The following is a 20,830-nucleotide window of genomic DNA, read 5'->3' on the forward strand; positions in this document are numbered from 1 at the left end:
TTCAAAACGCCAGAGAATCCAGTTGTTTCAGTGGATGGAGGGTGCTGCCTTTGACATACAACGCACCAGGTTCCACTGCCTCCAGAGCCTACAGGGTATGGCCTTTGGCCGAGTCCAGTGAGTACTATGTACAGGACACCACTTTCTGACATGATCAGTGTCCAAAGAAGTTTTAAATTGAAGACAACTTGGCTGATTCTGAGTGCACTGTTATAGCCACACTCAAAAGTATTGAGTTTGAGAATACTGAGAGAATATCGAACCTGTTTCAATGGAATGTGGAAATCAACTTGAACCAACCTATGCAATCAGCCTTGGCGAGAGGCAACTCACCCCTGCGGCAAACAGACCCCCACCAAAAAGCACGGGAAAGCATGCAACTTTTCCCACAGCAGCTTGAAGTCTACGGTGATGGAAACCGCCATCCCTCAATAGCCACACAGTGACCCACTGATGCCCTTGGCTCATGTTTACCACCGGCTTATTTGATGTGAAAAGTCCACAATATTAGGCAAACTCTATGGGAAAGAACCCAGTATTTCCAGGTCCTATAGCTTAGTCCCTAATTCCAGGGTCTTAAACTCGTAATGGGTGGATTTAGGTAGGGAGGTACATACAAGAATCAGTCGTCCCATATCCTTCCAACTCATGGAGACAATAGATGCTTTGCACATTTCAAACATATCTTACAACTTTAAAGAAATGTGCAGTAGAATGTACATATGCTGGACAAAATATGGATTTGATCTCATTTTTGTGACTGTCAAACTGATAACACTGAAATCTTGTTCAAACAGGCTACTTACCATTGGAAGATTCATCTCCACCAAAATGCCTTCTATAGAACAGCATCAACTCTATATTGTAGCACTTGTAGATTATCACAAGAAAAGCAAACAAAAGGAAGATGGCTCCCAGTCCTCCAGCCAACTCTATTTTGTATAAGAGATCTATAATGAAAAGGAAAGAAACCAGTATCATTAATTCATATCCTTCTAACATGCACTATAAATGGCGCTTTAACAGTTTAAGGCAGGCATGTAACCTTCACTTCCATAGAGATGCTCTAAATTGGCAACCAAGACATGTTCAACAACTTTTAGGCAATAAGGTGAGTTTTTGAGTTGTGCAAAGAGGCAAACTTGCTGACATTCATTCAGAGAAAAGTCACTATTGAAACATAAATAAGCACCTTATTTTATACATGAAAAATTCAAGGTGCCTTGGTTTGAGAATACAGTTTATTAGGAACAGTTTATTTCGGCTGTGTGACTGTGTGTTAGATACATTTGAGTCTTGGGAGCAATTTCATTAGATGGCATTTAATCCCTTTTAAATGCGCAGCAACACTTTCAATTGAGTGCCTCAAAAGGGGAATTAGGTGACATTTAACAAATTAGATTTCTAATTTAGCTAACTAATAATTTACGGATCAAATAATACTGATTGACTATGCTGCTCTCATTGCAAGGGAGAACCTGCTTCCGGTACACTTGACTTCACACTGCGCTCACATTCAGTGCACATGCATGTACCTCAACCTACTTTGAATGTAAAGCAAAGTATAAACAGCTCCTTTAGCCTATAGCCTTTTTCTAGGGAGAAACAAGAAAACAAATAACTAAAGAAGCAAAATCTTAGTAAAGCATAGATGCAAGTGGGGAGGTGCCAAGTTGCAAAGTGTTTCTTCTGTTTACTTCGTGAGGTTTCCTTCAAATCTTCACTAACTTTACAAACTTATAGTATGATGTCATGTTTAAATGGCAAGAATAAATCTACAAAACAAGGTGTGGAAAAGTATCTGCAAAAATATCATTTTTGCTGGATAATTTATTAGCAAAAAAATCTTTGTGAAGAGCAGTTAAAATCTGCTGCCAAAATTACAAATTTGCCGCTTCACTAGTAACAAACCAAGGACCATATGTTACAAATTAATTTTTAGAAACTGTATGCCAAGAACATACTGTGGGAGGGTGTGGCCTTATGGCTAGAGCTGTTGACCTCAGCGGTGGGAATCCGGTTCGAGTCTCGGCAGGGACACGCAACATCCTGTGATTACGGGCAAATCACTTAATCTCCCTGTGCCTAACAAAAAATGAATGTATCTGTCTGTAATGCGACTTGTGCTCATGTAAAGTGCTCTGATACCTTCGGGTCAAGTTCGCACTATATAAAACTCAGGTAAAAAAAAACAATTCCAGTACATATAGGGCCAGATTACTATCCTGGAGGATGGGATACTCTGTCACAAATGTGACAGATATCCCTTCTGCAATATTACAATTCCATTATAGTCTATGGAACTTGTAATACGGTGGACGGGATAAATGTATCCCATATGCCAAGATCGTATCAGGCCCTGAGTCACTGAGCTATCTTTCCAGCTATAGACTTTTCTGCACAGGGGGATTTTTGAACTATCCAATGTTTTCGGCAGCAGACATAGTGACTTCACCACTTTTAAGTATTATGTGATGTCCTTCTGTAATATAGAGTAGAGATGTCAAAACAAAAATGTAGGGATTGAATTAAAACCCGTTTTTTTACAGGCTTTCAAATATTTCAAGCTTTGAGTTCTCTCAGCTCATGTATCAAATATTTCAAGATTTTAGTTCTCACAGCACATGTTATAAGAATCTATAAAAATAATTATAACTTGTTTTGCAAATTGTGCCTTATACAGCACTTCTGTAATGTCTAAGCACATTAGCATACAGCCAAATTAATGGTAATCTGTTTAATGACCTCATAAAGATTTAATGCTCAGTCTGCCTTGCCAGGATTCACATGTGTGCCCTTCACACCTACATGTATCAAATGCAAGTTTTTACATGCTACACCACCAGTCTCTCCGGTGGCGTGGGTTCGCATCCCACCACTGCCACCAATGTTATAAATGGGATTTCTGGTTGGCTAGGGCAAGTGCCTAAGCCAGGCAGAAACCACCACTCTAGTCGGGGCAAGGGAGTTACACACCGAAGATAACCCCTGCTCACCCCCTTGGTAGCTTGGCAAGAGCAGTCAGGCTTATCCCAGAGGCAATGTGTAAAGCATTTGCGCAACACACTCACACAGCAGTGACACACTAGGCACACCTCAAAAGAAACTCCACACAAGGTTATATAAAAATAGCCTTGTATTATCCATAAAACACAGAGCACAATCACAAATGTACACTGTGTCATCTGGTACTTAGGTATTACTGTACAGGGGATTATATACATTACAGGGCCAATCGGGCTACTGTCATCACCATTAGACCAGGTAAGTAATAGAACAACCAGTAACTATTGGTAAAGGCACCTAGCACAAACACATTATGCATCATCACATTAGGCATTAATCACATTAGGCCTAAACCACATGATGCCTACATATAATCAGCAGTGCACCATAGTCACCCCTAGTAAGGTGCACACATTATAGAATCTCTTCTGATATGAGAAGACTCCATGTACATTCTCCTCAGGCAACACAATCATGATACTGTACAAGGGGTTCCAGAACCCTGGCAATGTACTACCCTCTGTTAGAAATAGGATTTCTGATTGGCTAAGGCTTGCGCCAAAGCCAGGCAGAGACCACCACTCTAGTCAGGGCGAGGGAGTTACACGCCAAAGATAACCCCTGCTCACCCCTTTGGTAGCTTGGCACGAGCCGTCAGGCTTATCCTGGAGGCCATGTATAAAGCATTTGCGCATGCACACAGCAACAACATCCCAGGCACACTACAAAAGGAACTACACAAGGTTATATCAAAAACAGTCTTTGTATTCTCATAACACAATAGAATAGTACTCACATAATATACATGGTGCCACCTGGCACTAGGTCATATCAACTGGAACATGAGCCCGCTTCGGGATTGTGATGGAAGGCACCCACCACACACTCCTGGTGGGCGAACACACACAGAAGAATAGGCCCACACAAAGGCTTGGGGACCATGCAGGGCTCTCTTCGTCCTCACAAGAGCCCCGCCTACAACCAGCCAGCCTCTGCCTGGCTTCTGGTCCATGTTGTTTGCTTATGAGCAAGGTTGGAATCCCCCCCTCCTTGGGCTCGAAGGGGCCACAATGGTGAAGCGCCCACAATGCGCTTTGAGTGGGCAGGAGCCCCTATCCTCAGGGGGCACCAAAATGCAGCAGGGCAGTGCTCTCACTTGTCTGTCCCTGGATCAGGCCAGAGCACTCAGCCTTTCTGGCAGAGAGCCTGGGGGACACACAGGGAGGGCGCAGCCAGTCATGCCAGCACAAGGGGCAGAGGGGCAGTCCTCCTGGCTCAGCAACGAAGCCCCATGGCAGTTCCTTCTGGCTCACTGCAGCCCACGCAGGGTCCCCTCTTCAGTCGCAAGTAAGCACCAAGCAGGTTCACCAAACATGGAGTCACAGCCCCAATACTTATACCACATTTGATTTTGCTCCCAGGGCTCTGCACCCGGTCCAAACCAGTTCTGGGGGGCACTCCAACATTTCCATACAGTGCTCAAACACCCTCATTGTTAGGTTAGGCCCCCCAGACAGGGGGCTGGAGACAGCATTGTACAAGGCAGGCACAGACCTAGACACACATATTCAGGGTCAGGGGCTACTCGTCCCACTACTCCAAATGCAGATCTGCCTATTCAGCCTAGCGCTGACTCTCCCAGACCCCCTGGAGCCACTGTCACTCTAGAGCCAGACATGCAATACACATCAGGCAGGCACAAAGACCCATAGCACACAGAAATGCCAACTTCTAAAAGTGGCATTTCTAAAATAGTGATAGTAAATCTGCGAACACCATTACACAGCATTAATTATAACTATTCCAGACATACCAAACTTGACCACGCTGCTCCTCTCAGATCAGGAATTACCACTGAACCACTTATCAGGGAATCCCCAATGCATTCCTATGAGAGGGCAGCCTCACAGTAGTGAGAAAGCAAAATGGCTGTTTGTCACTACCAGGACATGTCACACAGTTAAGGTACATGCCCTACCTTTTACCTACAGCGCACCCTGCCCATAGAGTAAGCTAGGGCCTACCTTAGGGGTGACTGATATGTAGTAAAAGGGGAGTTACAGACGTGGCATCCCCTTTATGGGCCACGTCACAGCGGCAGTAAACTGCGCACTCAGGCCCTGCAATGGCTGAGGCCTGAGGCAGGTTTGAAAGGCTACTTTGGTGGGTGGCGCAATCAGCGCTGCAAACCCACGAGTAGTATTTAATTTACTGGCCCGGGTATATGAGATACCACATTACTGGGGACTGATAGTTAAATTAAATGAGCCAAACAGGTGTATACCAATCTTACCACCTTTTACCACACAGAGCAAAATGTTCAGGGATGACCCTGCAAAAAGGGCAGGTCCAATAACCTTCTTGCCAGCTTATTGGGAAAACTCAAAAATGAGCTGTTTATCTGTGTTCAGCATCTTGAAAATGTAATTTAATGTGCTTTGCTGTTGTGGTCATGTAGTAAGCCATGAATGCATGCTATGGCACAGCAACCAGTTCTGTCTTTAAAGTGCAAAAACACACAAACAGCATGTGTGTATGCCTGTTTACACAAGTTTAACAAGCACGAACATAGAAAAAACAAAAAGGGGTATTCATTTTGATAATCATATCAGGGAATTAGAAAACAAACAGCGATTATTAACTAACACAATTAATGATCGACTGAGCAAGAATTAATGAGGAGTGAGATGATAAGAACAACCCCAAAATAAAGTGATCGAGGTACGTGTAAGTAAGGATAATTATTACATGTGCCTACTGAATGTAGTGGAAAACAGTATATGTACATTAAAGTGTGCCAACATGGTACAAACATGGTGAAAACGACGGAATGGCAATGGTATAGGACAAGCAGCAGAGGGAGTGGGGGGACTAGTGAGGTTGGCCAAGGGAACAAATGCAATATTGCATGTGGGTAAAAAAAGCTACAAAGAGAGGCGCATTAAATGCTGATGGTGTTATCACTGTATTGATCACCTAGTGTCTCACTAGCACTAATGTGCACAAGTCTGTACAGGCTACACGTACATTTAATGTAACTGAGTGCTGACATTATTTCTCTTTTTATTGTCATTTCTGTCTCAATACAGATCAATTTCTGCATTTATTTGCCACAACGATTAATGTCTTCCTGCCTCCTCCTTTTGCAACATTTTTGTGCATGCTTTCTTCAATTTGTCCTCTAACAATAACTCTTTTTTTTTTTAAACAAACTTTATTGCCTTTTATAAAGTTTACATCGAACACCTGTAAGGTAGCAGTATACATTGGTCTGGAGCGGGCAATACAACCCATTAGACATGTTGATGCTGTCGATGTCCATACTGTGCCCCGTCTGTACATGACAACTTAGAAGATCACAGTATTCCCTTCAGCTATGTACTATGCACCTGGATATACCCCCCTCCCTCGCTCCCGACAACAAGACCTCAACCACAATGACCCCCGCCCCCCACCCCGTACTGCTCTCTCCCCTTGAATAACATTCAGATCGATTAGTATGCTCCCTGGTATTCCAGGCGTGGATAGGGATGTTGCGCCAGAGCCTTCCGTTGTGACTCCCTTCTGCACCCGTGTGTGTCAATGCTAGGAATCGCTCCCATTCTCGCTTTTCTATTGGGGTATCTAACCTTAACCTGGTCCCTGGGGATGCTCTACATGTTGAATTCTCTCTGGTGTGGAAGCCTCCGAGTCCCTGCTCAGTCGCATTAAGTCCGCCACCAGCCCTTCCCATGCTTGGGCTCTCTCCAGCTTGCCCACTCCCCGCCGTGCATTCCGAAGCAGGACCCTGCTCTCGCAGCCTGCCCACTTCTCCATCTCACGTTTCCATCTGAGGACATCGGGGCCCCCCGGTTTCTTCCAGCTACTAGTGATTTCCCACTTCGCCAGAATAAATGCCATGTTCTGGAACCTGGATGTGGTTTTCGTTTTAGCAGAGTGTGGAAATAAATGGAGCAGTACGTGGGCTGGTGTACAGGGGACCACCCTTTCTGTCACCCTCGCTGTCACTTGTGTCACTTCTTGCCAGTATTGAGGTAAGGAGGCACAGCTCCAAATCATATGTATAAACGTCGCCCCCTGTTCCTGACACCTCGGGCATCTAGCATCTGTGCCAACAAAATATCGGTTAATACGTTCTGGGGTTAAATAGGCTTGGTGGAGTATATAAAAGCTGATCAGGCTAAACTGGGCATTTCGAGATACTTTGGCAGTTCGCTCTAAAACATTGTCCCAATCCTTATCCTCTAGTGGTCTGCCAATGTCGCCCTCCCATTTGTGTCGTAATCTATCTAGTGGTTGCGTGGAGTCCAGTCCAGTGGCTCTGAATAGGCAGGCCACAGCCTTGATGGTTCCACCCGCGAAGCTCATATACGTGTAGTGCTGCGGAGGTTCCACCATCCCCGCACCCCAGTGGCGCCGTATTGCTCCTGTGACCACCCCATGTAGGTAAAGTGCCCTGGTGGTATGTCCCAGTCCGCCCTGAAGTCCTCGAAGGAGAGGAGCTCCCCGTCCCGCAACAGATCCCCGACCTTTGTCACCCCTTCTTCATTCCATTCGTTCAGGCCATGCCACTGTCCTCCGTGAGGAAGGGCTTCCAGTAGCTGTATGATATAAATAAATATAAAGATATTGATGTTATTTAAGCAGCCGTTTTTGTGCCTTCCATTTGACTGCCGCTCGCTGCCTGTGATCAAGGACAAAGGAGATGTCTGAAACGTGTAAGGCTGGTGATTTTGCCGATGGATGGTTGTATGCGCTGCTGCCTTATGAAATGAAGTTGCCGATGGTGAGTGCGTCCTGAAGTGTGGACACTTGTGGAACTTGATATAGATATAGAACTGTAGATATAGTGATATATGGCCTCCTCAGGACATTTATGAAAGGACACTATTTTTTCTCCTAAATTGAGCCAGGAATTCCACAGTAATCTCATTCCAGGGTCCCGAAATCCTTTGAACCTCATTATGTAAGTACATTCCAAGTTATTTTCCCATAATACACACGAGGGTACAGTCAGTATCTTGACCTCATTGGCAATATCAGCAGTTCCTTTACCTTCTACCAGTCTTGGTTCCAGTCATTTCTATTAACTGCACCGTACTGTTGGTGTAAGGATTCTTATATGGGATCTTCAATTTCCCATCGCAAACTCAAAAAATGGTGTTCATAAAATCAAAACCAAGGTTTGCAGGCAATGAATTCAGAGGAAAATCTCCTCTTCTCTCTTCACACAGGTGACAAACCACCTGCCTTGCTGTGATGTGTCCACATACATTTAGAGCGCTCACAGTGCCAAGGACATAGTGCTATGAGCTCTCTAAATTTATATGGATAAATCACTACACGTGTCATTACCTTTATTACAAAACCCCACTCTAAGATGGCTGCCATTTATCCATTAATTGCATGTAATGCTCACCGACAGGTGCGTCAACATAGGCAGCCCCTGTCACAGGCATCGGTTCACTCTCCTTGGAAGCACGCTGCAGAATCAGAGCATAGGCTTGGGATGCACAGTGCCCATGCCAGTCCATGCATTCAGTCATCATTGCTCACTCCCCTGCATCAGCAGTGCGCCATGGTGGACTGGCATAGAAGAATGAGATGTGTAGCAGCAGCAGCAGCAGCACATTCTTCTACTTCCCTTGATGTATTGGCAGTTCATCGTTTCTTCGCTCACAGCCCCTGCCTCACCTCGTGGCTGGCCCTCTACATTTTACATTTGCATCTAGACTGCCGGATAGAAAACTATGGGGCATATTATCAAGCCAGGCGATAACATTATCGCCGCTTTAGCGGCAGAAAACCGCCGCTAAAACGGCGATAATGGGCTTGATAATATGCTCTATGGAATTACAATTGAAGCCCATGTTAGATGTCCTTCACATCTAACATGGGCTTCAATTGGAATTCCATAGAGCATATTATCAAGCCTATTATCGCCGTTTCTGCAGCTAAAGCGGCGATAATTTTATCGCCTGGCTTGATAATATGCCCCCAAATTGTATCGCCATAGCCGGTGAAAGCGTGCATGCGCAGCTATGTCCCACTGCCTGCCTAAAAAGTGATTTTTTTTCTCATCTTTCTTGTTTATGAATAACTAATTATGTCAAGCAATATTATTTGAGCTAACATTCTGATGTCCAGTGAATATTAATGTAAATATAAAGGTCATGTTTGATTTTTTTATAGATTGTTTTGGTGCTATATGTTACTTAGAAAGATGTTGAATTAAACCATTGCTATACCTTCTGCAAGTTCTCTTATGTTTTCAATTCATGAATTACCCTCGAATAACTGAATACATAATTAGAGAAAAAGGTGGAACCAAGTTACAGGCATCCAACACGCTTTTCTACCATGAAGTGTTCATTTGTCTAAAAAACAATGACAAATTGCACTCTAAAATGAAAACTGTTGAATGATAACACTTTGATTTAAATTCAAACGAAAATATTAAATCTATTGAATAGTGTAATTGAGCTAAAGTTGCTTTCAATAACATAATGAAGGACAATACAATGTAAACAAACAGTTTAACTGCATTGAAAGCCATAGTCTAAATGGCAGCTTTTTCTCTGTATAATCGGTCCACTCCTCCTGCCCCATTTCAAGTGAGGGAAACCGGAGCCTGGCAAACAATAGTCGTATAAAATTATACCGTTGAATTTGGCTAGTACCGTAGTTGTTAAGTTAAAGTAGATGCAGCTGTTTTAGTACTATTTTTTATCTGAAAAAGTAGTGCCTGATTCACAAAAAATTCGTCACGCTATGCCCAGGATTTTCGCTACTGCGTGGGCTATACTCATTTTACACATTCACAAAACTTTCCCTGGGATTAAGAAGATCATGCAATGGCAGTATTTAATATAAATATTCACGATTAAAATATTTTTTCTGTGCAGCAAGCCCTCCTACAGCCAGGAAGTTCGAGATGTTCTGCTCCTCTTTCCACCCTAGGAAGAGATTTACTCCTAGCTGTGGCTGGAGTATTGCACTATATTGTAACTTTTAGATGGAACTTACTACGCCTGTGTGGGGTGCTAAAGCCCTTGCCTACATGGGTAGCACATCGTGTAAGGTGTGCGAATGAAAGATTGTTGAATTATTTCTTTTATCCAATGTGGGAAGTGAGGACCACCAAGGTGCGGCAATTTTGTCATGGGGTGAAGCACTTAGCGAGTGTAATGGCTGAAAACGTTTAAGATGTGGGGATGCCGTTTATTGTTTTCAGTACGCTTGAAGCTTTGAACAACTCTGCGGGTCCCTTTATGGTATTGTCCATTCTGATACTTTTGTTGTGCTTATAGGCCTGAGCAGGCACAGGTTGGGGATGGAGATGGTCAGGAAATCTTCTGGGATAGACTTTCTTATGATCATTTGTTGTACAAAGTTATAAACATTGATCCAACACATCATATTTTTTTGCATGCCTAAACCATACATACACTGAACCCTACCATTGTAAATACGCATGCACATCTTGTATTCACGCACTCTTAATTATTAATGTTCACATTTATTGTCCAATTAGGTATTGGTTATGTTGATGACATAATCAAAGAAGAATGTTCATGAGGTATTTATATAATGTCATAGAATGCTCACAGCATACCAGGAGATTTACTTTGTGAAAGCTTGTGGTATCTAGGTTGCATGTATCTTGACAACCAGATGAAACACAGCATTCATGAATGTGAGGACAGGGTGGGCCGCAGTTGGAACGGTTACCGTGAAGGTGTAGCTGTGTATGCCTGCTCTCAAATAAACCGTAATTCTAATACTACCTTACCTGTGGTTATTGCTTCAACAAAGCTGATCGTTCTGCTGTTCATGTGTGTGTTGGCCTATTAATTTAATACTTGTTAATAAAAGCATTTATTACCATAAACTATCAGCCTTCAGCTGTTCACAACAATTTGGCGACAAGTGAAATTAGATTGAAGACCCACTACTCTTAAGGGTGAATAAATGCAGATTGAGGATCTTTTGAAACGATTGTCAACGATGTAGCCCCCTGAAGGTGATTGAGTTGATCCGTCAGGAACAACGTGAAGTTTGTCTTGGACTTAGCATTTAACTTCAAGTATAAAGTTAACACTACCTGTTAGAAATGGGGATCTCTAATTGGCAGAAGTAGGTACCTTTGTCCAAGTAGGGACCCTTCTTCCTAGTCAGGGTAAGGGGAATACACTTCTAAAATAACCCCTGATCACCCCACCCATTTTGTGAGATTTACTCCTGCTGATTAGTATGTAATCGTGAGATAATATTACACAAGAGTGAAAGAATTTCTGAATACAAGGTCACCATTTGTGAGCTCCTGCGGTAATAAATTCAGCCATTTCAGAGCAAATTTAGTCCACCATCTTTTTCAGTTAATTACATTACATTTGAAAGCAGCATTATTTATCTATTTGTGAAGATGTAGGTCTGCTGCAGTATGCTGCTACTCAACCATGGGACATGATCCAGGATACAGATGAGAATTGTCAGGGCCCAAATAAAAGTTCAGTTCCCAGTAAGGAAAATTGGGATATATTCCTATGCCTAAAAAACCTACAGTAGACTCTGATGCCCTCGCCAACTACTGCCCCAATCCCTCACCTTTCATTCTTCAGCAAGATTATTGAAAAATCAGTCGTTGTTTAACTCCAAGATCACATCAGTGATAACCTTCTCCAATGTGACTATTAGTTTGGCTTCTGCTCATGCTGCAGCACGGAGACTGCTACCGTGCACATCTTAGACTGTGCTCTCCGGATCACAGATGAAGATGACCCCTGCCTCCAGATATTTCTGGTCCTCTCAATTGCTTTCAACACAGTTGAACATTCCACTATTGTACACATCCAGGAGTTTTTAAAGGAAGGTACTGGCAATGTAGTTCATTGCATCTCCGCATACCCGCAGGCAGGTCACCATCAGACTACAAACTAAGAAGTGTACAAAGAAAAAACAAGCAGGCCTTTTTCATCTATGCACCTGGAAGATGGACCAACATCCCCATATCCACCTTGACCAATTTTAAGGAAATTTAGGAAAGAGATGAGGACTCACCTCTTGAACTAATACTAAATCACAATGAATTAAGAATCTATAACCCAGTTGTCACAACTGTCACTCGTTGACTTTATTATTATTTTTTTTTTTATCATCTGTTTTTATTAAGTTTTAAAACACAATTACAGGAATTCGGTTCACTTACATATGAGTTCCTTTGGTGAAACAGCATTATATGGCGCATATGATAGGGACACATTTCGGTCACAACATGGAAACTCCACCCCGTTGTACGGAACCCCTTATAAAGTACAGATCTTAAGCATTGGTATGTACGGCCCATTATTCCCATACATGAGCACGCCAGGATATCCCGTTGAGTCCCTCAGCCGAATCCATATCCGCTTTCAAGAAACAATAATGAAACAAACATATAAAACCTCAACCACCTCAAAATTAGACCAGCTCCGTTGTTCATATCACAGTCTCCGCCCCCCGTGTATTCCCCCTCTCCCCTGGTGGTGTGCAGTGAGTGAGCTACGGCACATAGTCATGTGTTTAGATGCGTATCCCCACCTCGCCCAATCTAGGTGTAAGTCATGCGTGGAACCCTACGAGGTCACTCCGACGGATCTCCTGTTGCCCGTCTTGGCGTCAGCCCCCCCTTACCTGCTCATCCCTCCCATCTCCCTCCTCAACATGTCTGAGCGCCTGAAGTAGCTCCTCCCACTGCGCGGCGATGGGCATCTTCCTCAACCCTAGTGTCTCCTCCCGTCTGATGGCAGTCCCCTCCGCACCGGCCCATGCAGCAAGTGAGTGCCTCCATGCTTGTGGATGAGGCGGATCCTGCGCCTTCCACCTCCTGGTTATGAGGCGCTTTGCGACCGCGAGCCCTAAATCCAGTCACCTTAGTTGTCTGCGTCCTGCGAAAGTGATGCAGTAGGTAGACCACCCAGTCAAAAGATATATCCCGTCCTGTTATAGTGTGCAAGGAGTCATGAATTGTACGCCAATAGGAATGTAGTTTACAACAGCCCCACAGCATGTGTATGAGATCAGCCCCCGATGCAGCGCACCTAGGACACCTTGCGTCCGCGTGACGGAAATAGCTGTTAAGAACCGCGGGGGTAAGGTATGCCCTATGTATGACGAATAATTGTATCTGTCGGAGGCGCATATTTCTAGGTATACGCACCGGGCCTTTCAATATACGTTCCCAGTCTTTATCTGTCAGCTGCCTCCCCAGATCCACTTCCCATTTGTGTCTGAGCTGCTCTAGGGTAATCGCCGCGTGTGTCCTCAACGACGCTGCAAACCATCGAATCAGATGGCAGCCTCGTCCCATGACATGCAAGTACTGTATAGTAAGGTGCAGGCTGGGCTCCGCGGCCATGTCTCCCCACCTAGCAACCAAAGTCCTGACTAGGGAGTGATAAGTCAGGAATTGTCCCGGTGGTAGTCCCCCTTCCTCCACAAGCAAGTCACACGAAAGGAGCACTCCGTCCCGGTACAGATCTCCTAGGGTCTGAATATCTGCCTCTCGCCACTGTGTGAGCGCGAGGGAGGTAAGCGGTCCCGTCCCACTGGGGGTGCCCTCTAATGGCAGCGCTGGCGCATATGGGAGCACGTGCCAAGTAAGGAATAGGCTCCTGCGGAAACAGCGATACGCCACAGCAAGAAGAAGCGGGGCTGGGACTGCACTCCTGGAGGCTGGGTGGAAGAGCACCAACAACTGCTCAAGTGAGTACGGCGGGCTAACGGACGCAATATCCTCGCAACACCTATCCGCGAACCAACAAACTATCCATTGCAGCTGGGCCGCTAGATAATAATGCTCGAAACAGGGTACGGCCAAACCTCCTTGGTCCGTAGGGAGGTAGAGTTTCTTGAGCGACATCCTGTGCCGGCTATTCCCCCAGATGAAGTCCCTAAGAAGTTGTGACAGCTTAGTGAAGAAGGCTGCCGGGGCGTAAAGAGGTAGGTTAGCAAAATAGTATAGAAGCTGTGGGAGGATCACCATTTTGGACAGCGCCACTCTACCCGTGACCGTGAGTGGCAGCGCGTTCCAGAAGTGTACCTGGGATTTAATGGCCGTGAAGGCCTTACCCAAATTGCCATCTAGGCGGTCCGCCGGTTGACGGTAAATGCGGAGTCCCAGATACTTGAAGGTGTCACCCCTCCACTGTACTCTGGTTCCATTTAAGATGTATCCAGGGTCCTGTCGCCCCTCGCCAAACGCGTAGAGGCAAGATTTACTTGCGTTCACCCAAAGTCCCGAGAGGGCAGTAAAGTCACGCAGAATATTGGCCAGCTGAGGTGGGATGTCATCAACGTCTCTAACGTATACCAACAGGTCGTCTGCATAGAGTGACACCTGATGGACGGCCTCCCCCAATGGTATGCCAGCCCCCATCCGTTCTTGAATAGCCACTGCCAGGGGCTCCATCGCCAGGGCGAACAGGAGCGGCGATAGTGGCCATCCCTGCCGGGTTCCCCTACAGATCGGTATGGCGTCGGATATATACGGTCCCAGTTGCACCCGCACCGTAGGATCTTTGTAGAGGAGACCCACCATTTGCAGAAACCCCAAGCCAAGGTCGTATCTCAGCAGCAGCGCCGAAAGATATCGCCATTCCAGGCAGTCAAATGCCTTTTCCAGATCTAATATTAGGCAGCCCGCCTTAGGCCACTACTGTGTACTGTCTGCCGCCACCCTAAAAAATCTCCTCAGGTTCAAGGACGTACTGCGATTTTGCACAAACCCATTCTGGTCTTTGTGTACTAAGTGCGAAACCACCGGTGCCAAACGCTCCGCCAACACCTTGGCTAGGATCTTACAGTCAGTGTTAAGGAGCGCTAGCGGGCGGTAAGAGCCTAAGTCCGTGGGGTCCCGATCCGGCTTGGGTAGAGACACCAAATAGGCTTCACGTACGATGGAGGTAGTGTGCCCACCTCAACCGCCGCCCTATATACCTTGAGAAGGTGCGGCACCAGATGTTCTCAGTAGGCTTTGTAGAACTCCGTAGGTAGCCCATCTGGGCCCAGAGTTTTCCCTGATGCCATGGAGGATATGGCTTCCCCTATCTCCTCCAACGTAAGAGGACAGTTAAGGGCCTCCACATGTTCTGCAGTGACTGTAGACAGCTGCGCCTGTCCAATAAACCACTCTAGATCGTCTCCCGAGCAGTGACCTCGCACGCAATACAACTGTGTATAGTGGTCTACCATGACCCTGTGAATTTCCCGTTGGGTGCACCTGAGCTCTCCCTCCGGCGTGCGTATCGCTGCGATCGGGATTCGGGTGGCCTCCTGTTTTAAGAGCCAGGCAAGCAGCCGGCCTGCCCTGTCAGCCGAGGCGTGCATGCGGGCCGTGTGCGCCGCATAATTCAGACACCTCAGGCGCTCCAGGAGTTCAGCGTGATTGGCGTGCAGATCTGTCAGTTGTTGTGCTCGTTCACGGCCCCCCTCCCCCTCCCGCTCGTACTGCAGCAGCCGGGATTCGAGACGGGTAAGCGACCCCGCTAAGTGTCTCCGCATATTCCACGTGGTTCCTAAACAATGTCCTCGAATCACAACTTTAAGCGGGTCCCATTCCACCCTTGCATCGTTCGCTGTGTCCTCATTGAGTTCGTAATAGGAGAGGAGAGCGTTTTCCACTGAGGAGCGAAATTCCGGATCCTCCAGCGCAGTAGGTTGAAGTCGCCACGTGGGTATGGGAGGACGACCCGCCTCCCAGCTAAATTGGAGCCACAGTTGGTTATGATCAGAGTGCGTTTGCCCCAAGTATTCTGCGTTCACCAATAGTGGCAGCAGCACCGGGGATCCCACTATCCTGTCTAAACGCACGTGTAGGTCATGTGTTGCAGAGTAATATGAATAAATTCGATCTACAGGGCACAGGGCCCGCGTCACTCGTTGACTTTATGCTTGTCTTTGACCAGGTACAACACTCCTTTGCTTTTTTCTTAGGTTCACAATATACCCCAGTTGACCCCAATGAGTCTTGATTTATGCAGGTGGTTAAACCCTGATCTGGACATATAGAAAGTAATTGTAACTATCGTGCATTTATACAGCTACAATTCAGAAATTGACCCCTGAAGAAAGCACATTTTCATCACGTTAGAATCATTTTTATAGGATTACATTTATTGTTGGAATCTACAGCATACTGAATTTTCTTCTGACACCAAACCCATCTCATTGTAACTTAGAGATAGAGTAAGGGCAAAGTCTGCTAAAAGTGATCAAGCTAAAATAATCAATGCATACATAGCAGAGAAAGTGATGGGAATTATTCTTCCACATATATCATTTTACACAATTAGATTGGCTGCCAATCGAAAAATGAATTTCATGTAAAGCACTTTTTTTCTGCCTCAAAGCTATATATAGGACCACTCCTTTGAATATAGGTTTAATCACAGATCATGTTCCAGTGCACAACCTGTGCTCAGCTGCAGCTTGAATGTCACCTCACCACAATGTGGCAAATTGAGATCTAGCAGACACTCCAATTCTTATGCTAAATTCTCTTCTTTCTCATCTACGAATCATTGGTGATCATCTTACCTTTAGAAAGATGCCTGAAGATTCGTTTGTTGACTGCATGAATTCACAATGATAGGAAAGTCTCAGCAAAGGATGCCTTTTTGTTATTCTCACGCTCTACAAAATGCCTTGACATAACATACACGAGCACTGCTTCAATCAATCAATCAATCAATCAATCAATCAATCAATCAATCAATCAATCTATTATTTGTAAAGTGCACTACTTACTTGTGAGGGTCTCAAGGCACTGGGGGGGGGGGGGGAATGCTGCTACTGCTCAAAAAGCCAGGTCTTGAGGAGTCTTCTGAAGGTCAGCAGGTCTTGGGTCTGCCGTAGGTGGATGGGGAGGGTGTTTCAGGTCTTGGCGGCAAGGTGGGAGAATGATCTGCCCCGGCGGTCCCTCTTCGGATGTGGGGGACTGTGGCGAGGGCGTGGTTGATGGAGCGAAGCTGGCGGGTGGGGGTGTAGAAGCTGAGTCGTCTGTTGAGGTACGCTGGTCCGGTGTTGTGGAGTGCCTTGTGTGCGTGGGTGAGGAGTTTGAAAGTTATCCTGTTATTGATGGGGAGCCAGTGCAGGTCTCTAAGGTGGGGTGTGATGTGGCGTCAGCTAGGGATGTCGAGGATCAGGCGTGTAGAGGCGTTCTGAATGCGTTGAAGTCGTTTCAGGAGTTTGGACGAGGCTCCTGCGTAGAGGGCGTTTCCGTAGTCCAACCTGCTGCTGACGAGGGCCTGGGTGACCGTTCTTCTCGTTTCGGTGGGGATCCACTTGTAGATCTTGCGGAGCATGTGGAGGGTGTTGAAGCAGGAGGAAGAGACGGCGTTGACCGGCTTTGTCATGGAGAGGGTGGAGTCGAGGATGACCCCTAGGTTGCGTGCGTGGTCGGTGGGTGTTGGAGCTGTTCCCAGTGCGGTCGGCCACCAGGAGTCCGAGGGGGTGGATCCGAGGATGAGGACTTCCGTCTTGTCCGAGTTCAGCTTCAGTCGGCTGTTCTTCATCCACTCGGCGACGGCTTTCATTCCTTCGTGGAGGTTGGTTTTGGCGGTGTGGGGGCCCTTGGTGAAGGAGAGGATCAGCTGGGTGTCATCGGCATAAGAGATGATGTTGAGGCCGTGCAGTCGGGCGACGTGGGCGAGCGGTGCCATGTAGATGTTAAACAGCATTGGGCTGAGGGATGATCCCTGGGGTACGTGGCAGATGATCTCGGTGGTTTCGGAGCGGAAGGGGGGGGAGGCGGACAGGCGGTGGTCCAGTCCAGGGCCTTTTCTTGGATCCCAGTGTCGTTGAGGCGTGTGCAAAGTGTGCGGTGGCAGACCGTGTCGAAGGCGGCTGACAGGTCCAGAAGGATGAGTGCCGCGGTTTCTCCATTGTCTAGCAGGGCCCTGATGTCATTGGTGGCGGCGATGAGGGCAGTTTCAGTGCTGTGGTTGCTGCGGAACCCGGACTGGGACGGGTCCAGGATGCGGTTCTCCTCGAGGTAGCAGGTCAGTTGTTTGTTGACAGTCTTCTCGATGACCTTCTCCGGGAACGGGAGCAGGGAGATGGGCGGAAGTTCATGAGGTCCTTGGGGTCCGCCTTGGGTTTCTTGTGTAAGGTGTTGATCTTGGCGTGCTTCCAGGTCTCCGGGAAGGTTGCTGTCTCAAAGGAGATGTTGATGGCTTTCCGGAGATGGGATGCGATGGTGGTGCTGGCTTTGTTGAAGATGTGGTGTGGGCATGGGTCTGAGGAGATCCGGAGTGGATGGTGTTCATGATTTTGCTGGTGTCGTTGTCGTTTTTGTTGGTCCAGGAGAGCAGGTGAGGATAGTGGTCGCGGGGGCTGAGGTCTCAGTGGTTGTCGGGGTGGTCATGGCATTGAAGCTGTTGTGGATGTCTGCAATCTTGCGATGGAAGAAGGTGGCAAGCGAGTTGCAGTGGTCTTGCGAAGGTGGGATGTCGTTGGTGTTGGAGCTGGGGTTGGAGAGTTCCTTCACGATGTTGAAGAGTTCTTTGCTGTTGTGTGCGCTGTTGTCTAGGCGGTCTTTTGGTGGATCTGAGAAGGTGATGGTGTCTGCTTCCACTGATACTTTGTTAGTCTTACAACTGTCAAAGGTTAATGCTACTTGTGACTGCTGCTAATGACCATATTTGCACAGTTCACATTACGAGAGTTAAGTTGAACAGTGTAAATATGGTCTTACTTCTATAGAAATCAAATATCCAGTTGTGCAAAAAGAAAAGGCACTACTGAAAGGAGTTAAAAGCAGACAGTCCTTAGTATTGTTCGAGTTGATGAAAAAGAGGTGTTATAAAGATGCTGAACCTGCCAGGGGAGGGTGGAGTAACCTGTGATACTCCAAAGAACTGTGAAATGTGAATAAAAAAGCCCTGGCTTAACTCTTTGAGTTGCAATTATGGTAACCACCTCACTCCATTCCATTACAGACACAGTTTCTACTCCTGGGATTTTTTGTGTGCCAGCATCGTGCATTATGGGTGTTGTATTCTTGGTTCGCTTCCACTGAACTAAATAGACTGACACACATGATTGTGAAACTTTTAGGACTGGGAACAGTGAACATGGGGACATCAAGTGAGGTGGTCATCTAAGATCCACTAGAAAGGAAATCCTTGACTAGTAAGGAAATAGATGTATTGTTGTTAGTGACAATGGATAATCTCTCCAGTAACAGCTTCTTGTTCCCTGTATCAATGTCGACTCTGAAGCAGAGTACAAGTTGTGTGGCCTTGCCCCCCCACTCCTATAGATCTATTCTCAGAAGCATTATACTACTGTCCACGCTCCAAGTGTAGACCTAAAGCCAGACTGGAGTGGATAAAAGAAAGTTGAATGTCTCAAGATGGCAATGAAGCAGAACACACATTATTCTTTTAAATTATCTTAGCAATCAGATGAAGGGAGTTAATAAGCTAAAAGTATGATAAGACATATAGGCGTAAGGTAAATGTTTTAAAAGTGGATTACAAAACTCATCCTCAAGGCAGAAAGAATGTCGCAAAGATGGATTTGTCCTCAGAAGCAGGATGTCTAGGCAAAGAGCTCAGCATGATTCATCAGCATTTGCCCAGGTAGTAGTTTGGCCTCAGGTTCAGTGGCCTCAGGCTCAGTGGGTCTAAAGCACAAAGGTAGGCTGAATCCAGTGAGGAAATTCATAAGCAGAATAGACAGCAAAAGTGACACATGAAGGCAAGGATGACCTCAGTTGAGGTGTTAGGCAGGGCCTGCTGTCCAGAAACTTGGCAGTTCCTCCCTGATATTCACCATCCTGAGGACTTCTTTTCTAATAACATGTTTTTTTTGTTGCAAATATAGCATACTATAATTCTGAATATATCTCAATGCCTTCCTCGGATATGTTTAATGATATATGTAATGTACTAGCTTTCATTTATACATTATGAGCTTTATTCTGTCTTATTAACTTGCCACGTGTATTTCCAAAGTGTTTGCCCCAGTCTATGCTTTTTGCTCAAATACAATTCAGGGCTTAATGAAAGTTCCACAAGACCACATAAATAATCAAGGTATTTTCCTTTGATAGTTGGGGGAAGAGAACAAAAGTGTATAGCATGATCAATTACATAACATCTCTACAGATGTAGGTAGGTGTAAGAAATTGGGTTACTGGTCGAAATGAAAGGAAATGAAAAGTGAAGCTTATATAGAGCGTCTGTCTCTCCTAACGGAGTCTCCTGGCGCTGTAAATGTCATGGATCAGTTGTGTAGATTGGGACCTAAATTAGGTCCAGGCAAAGATCCATGTATTTAAAGCCTTTCTAGACTGCCCCTCCTGTTCAATTACTCTGAGTTCCTTTAGCATGCACTTCCAGGCCTTTGCTCCCAGAACCGTGGCTGATTTCCCACCTCTAGTTGTTAATTTGAAGCCAGGCACTTTGAGCAAGCTTGTAGCGCTAGATCTTAGAGTTCTTGCAGTAGTGTATGGTTTGAATCTTGCTGAAAGATATACCGGGCCCAGGTGGAGGTATGCTCTGAAAGTCATCAGTAGTAGTTTAAACAAAATTCTTTTATGAACTGGGAGCCAATGAAGGGTCTTCAGGGTGTCAGAGGCCGACGTTCTACGAGGAAGACCTAGGACCAATCTGGCTGCAGCATGCGGAACTACCTGTAGTCTCTTCAGGGTGGTTTTAATAATCCCTGCAAGAAGACTATTACATTAGTCCAGCCGCGATAATATGAGAGCCACTGCCACTGTTTTCCTAGCGGCCAGCGGGATCAGCTTGAAGAACTTTCTCAGGGTTTTTATCAGGCC

The 20,830-nt window shown here is 45.9% G+C and overlaps 1 protein-coding gene across 1 annotated transcript in view; it reads right to left on the reverse strand.

Annotated features, from left to right (window-relative positions):
• The window catches only part of IL1RAPL2 (interleukin 1 receptor accessory protein like 2), a 1,350,034-nt gene that overhangs the window by 94,187 nt on the left and 1,235,017 nt on the right, over positions 1-20,830 (reverse strand). The window contains exon 7 of the mRNA XM_085606684.1: positions 807-950. Within this exon, the coding sequence (XP_085462810.1) occupies positions 807-950 (144 nt within the window). The remainder of the gene's footprint in view (positions 1-806; positions 951-20,830) is intronic.

Source organism: Triturus cristatus, chromosome 5_2, assembly GCF_964204655.1.
Source record: "Triturus cristatus chromosome 5_2, aTriCri1.1, whole genome shotgun sequence".
In the NCBI taxonomy this organism is placed as follows: domain Eukaryota; kingdom Metazoa; phylum Chordata; class Amphibia; order Caudata; family Salamandridae; genus Triturus; species Triturus cristatus.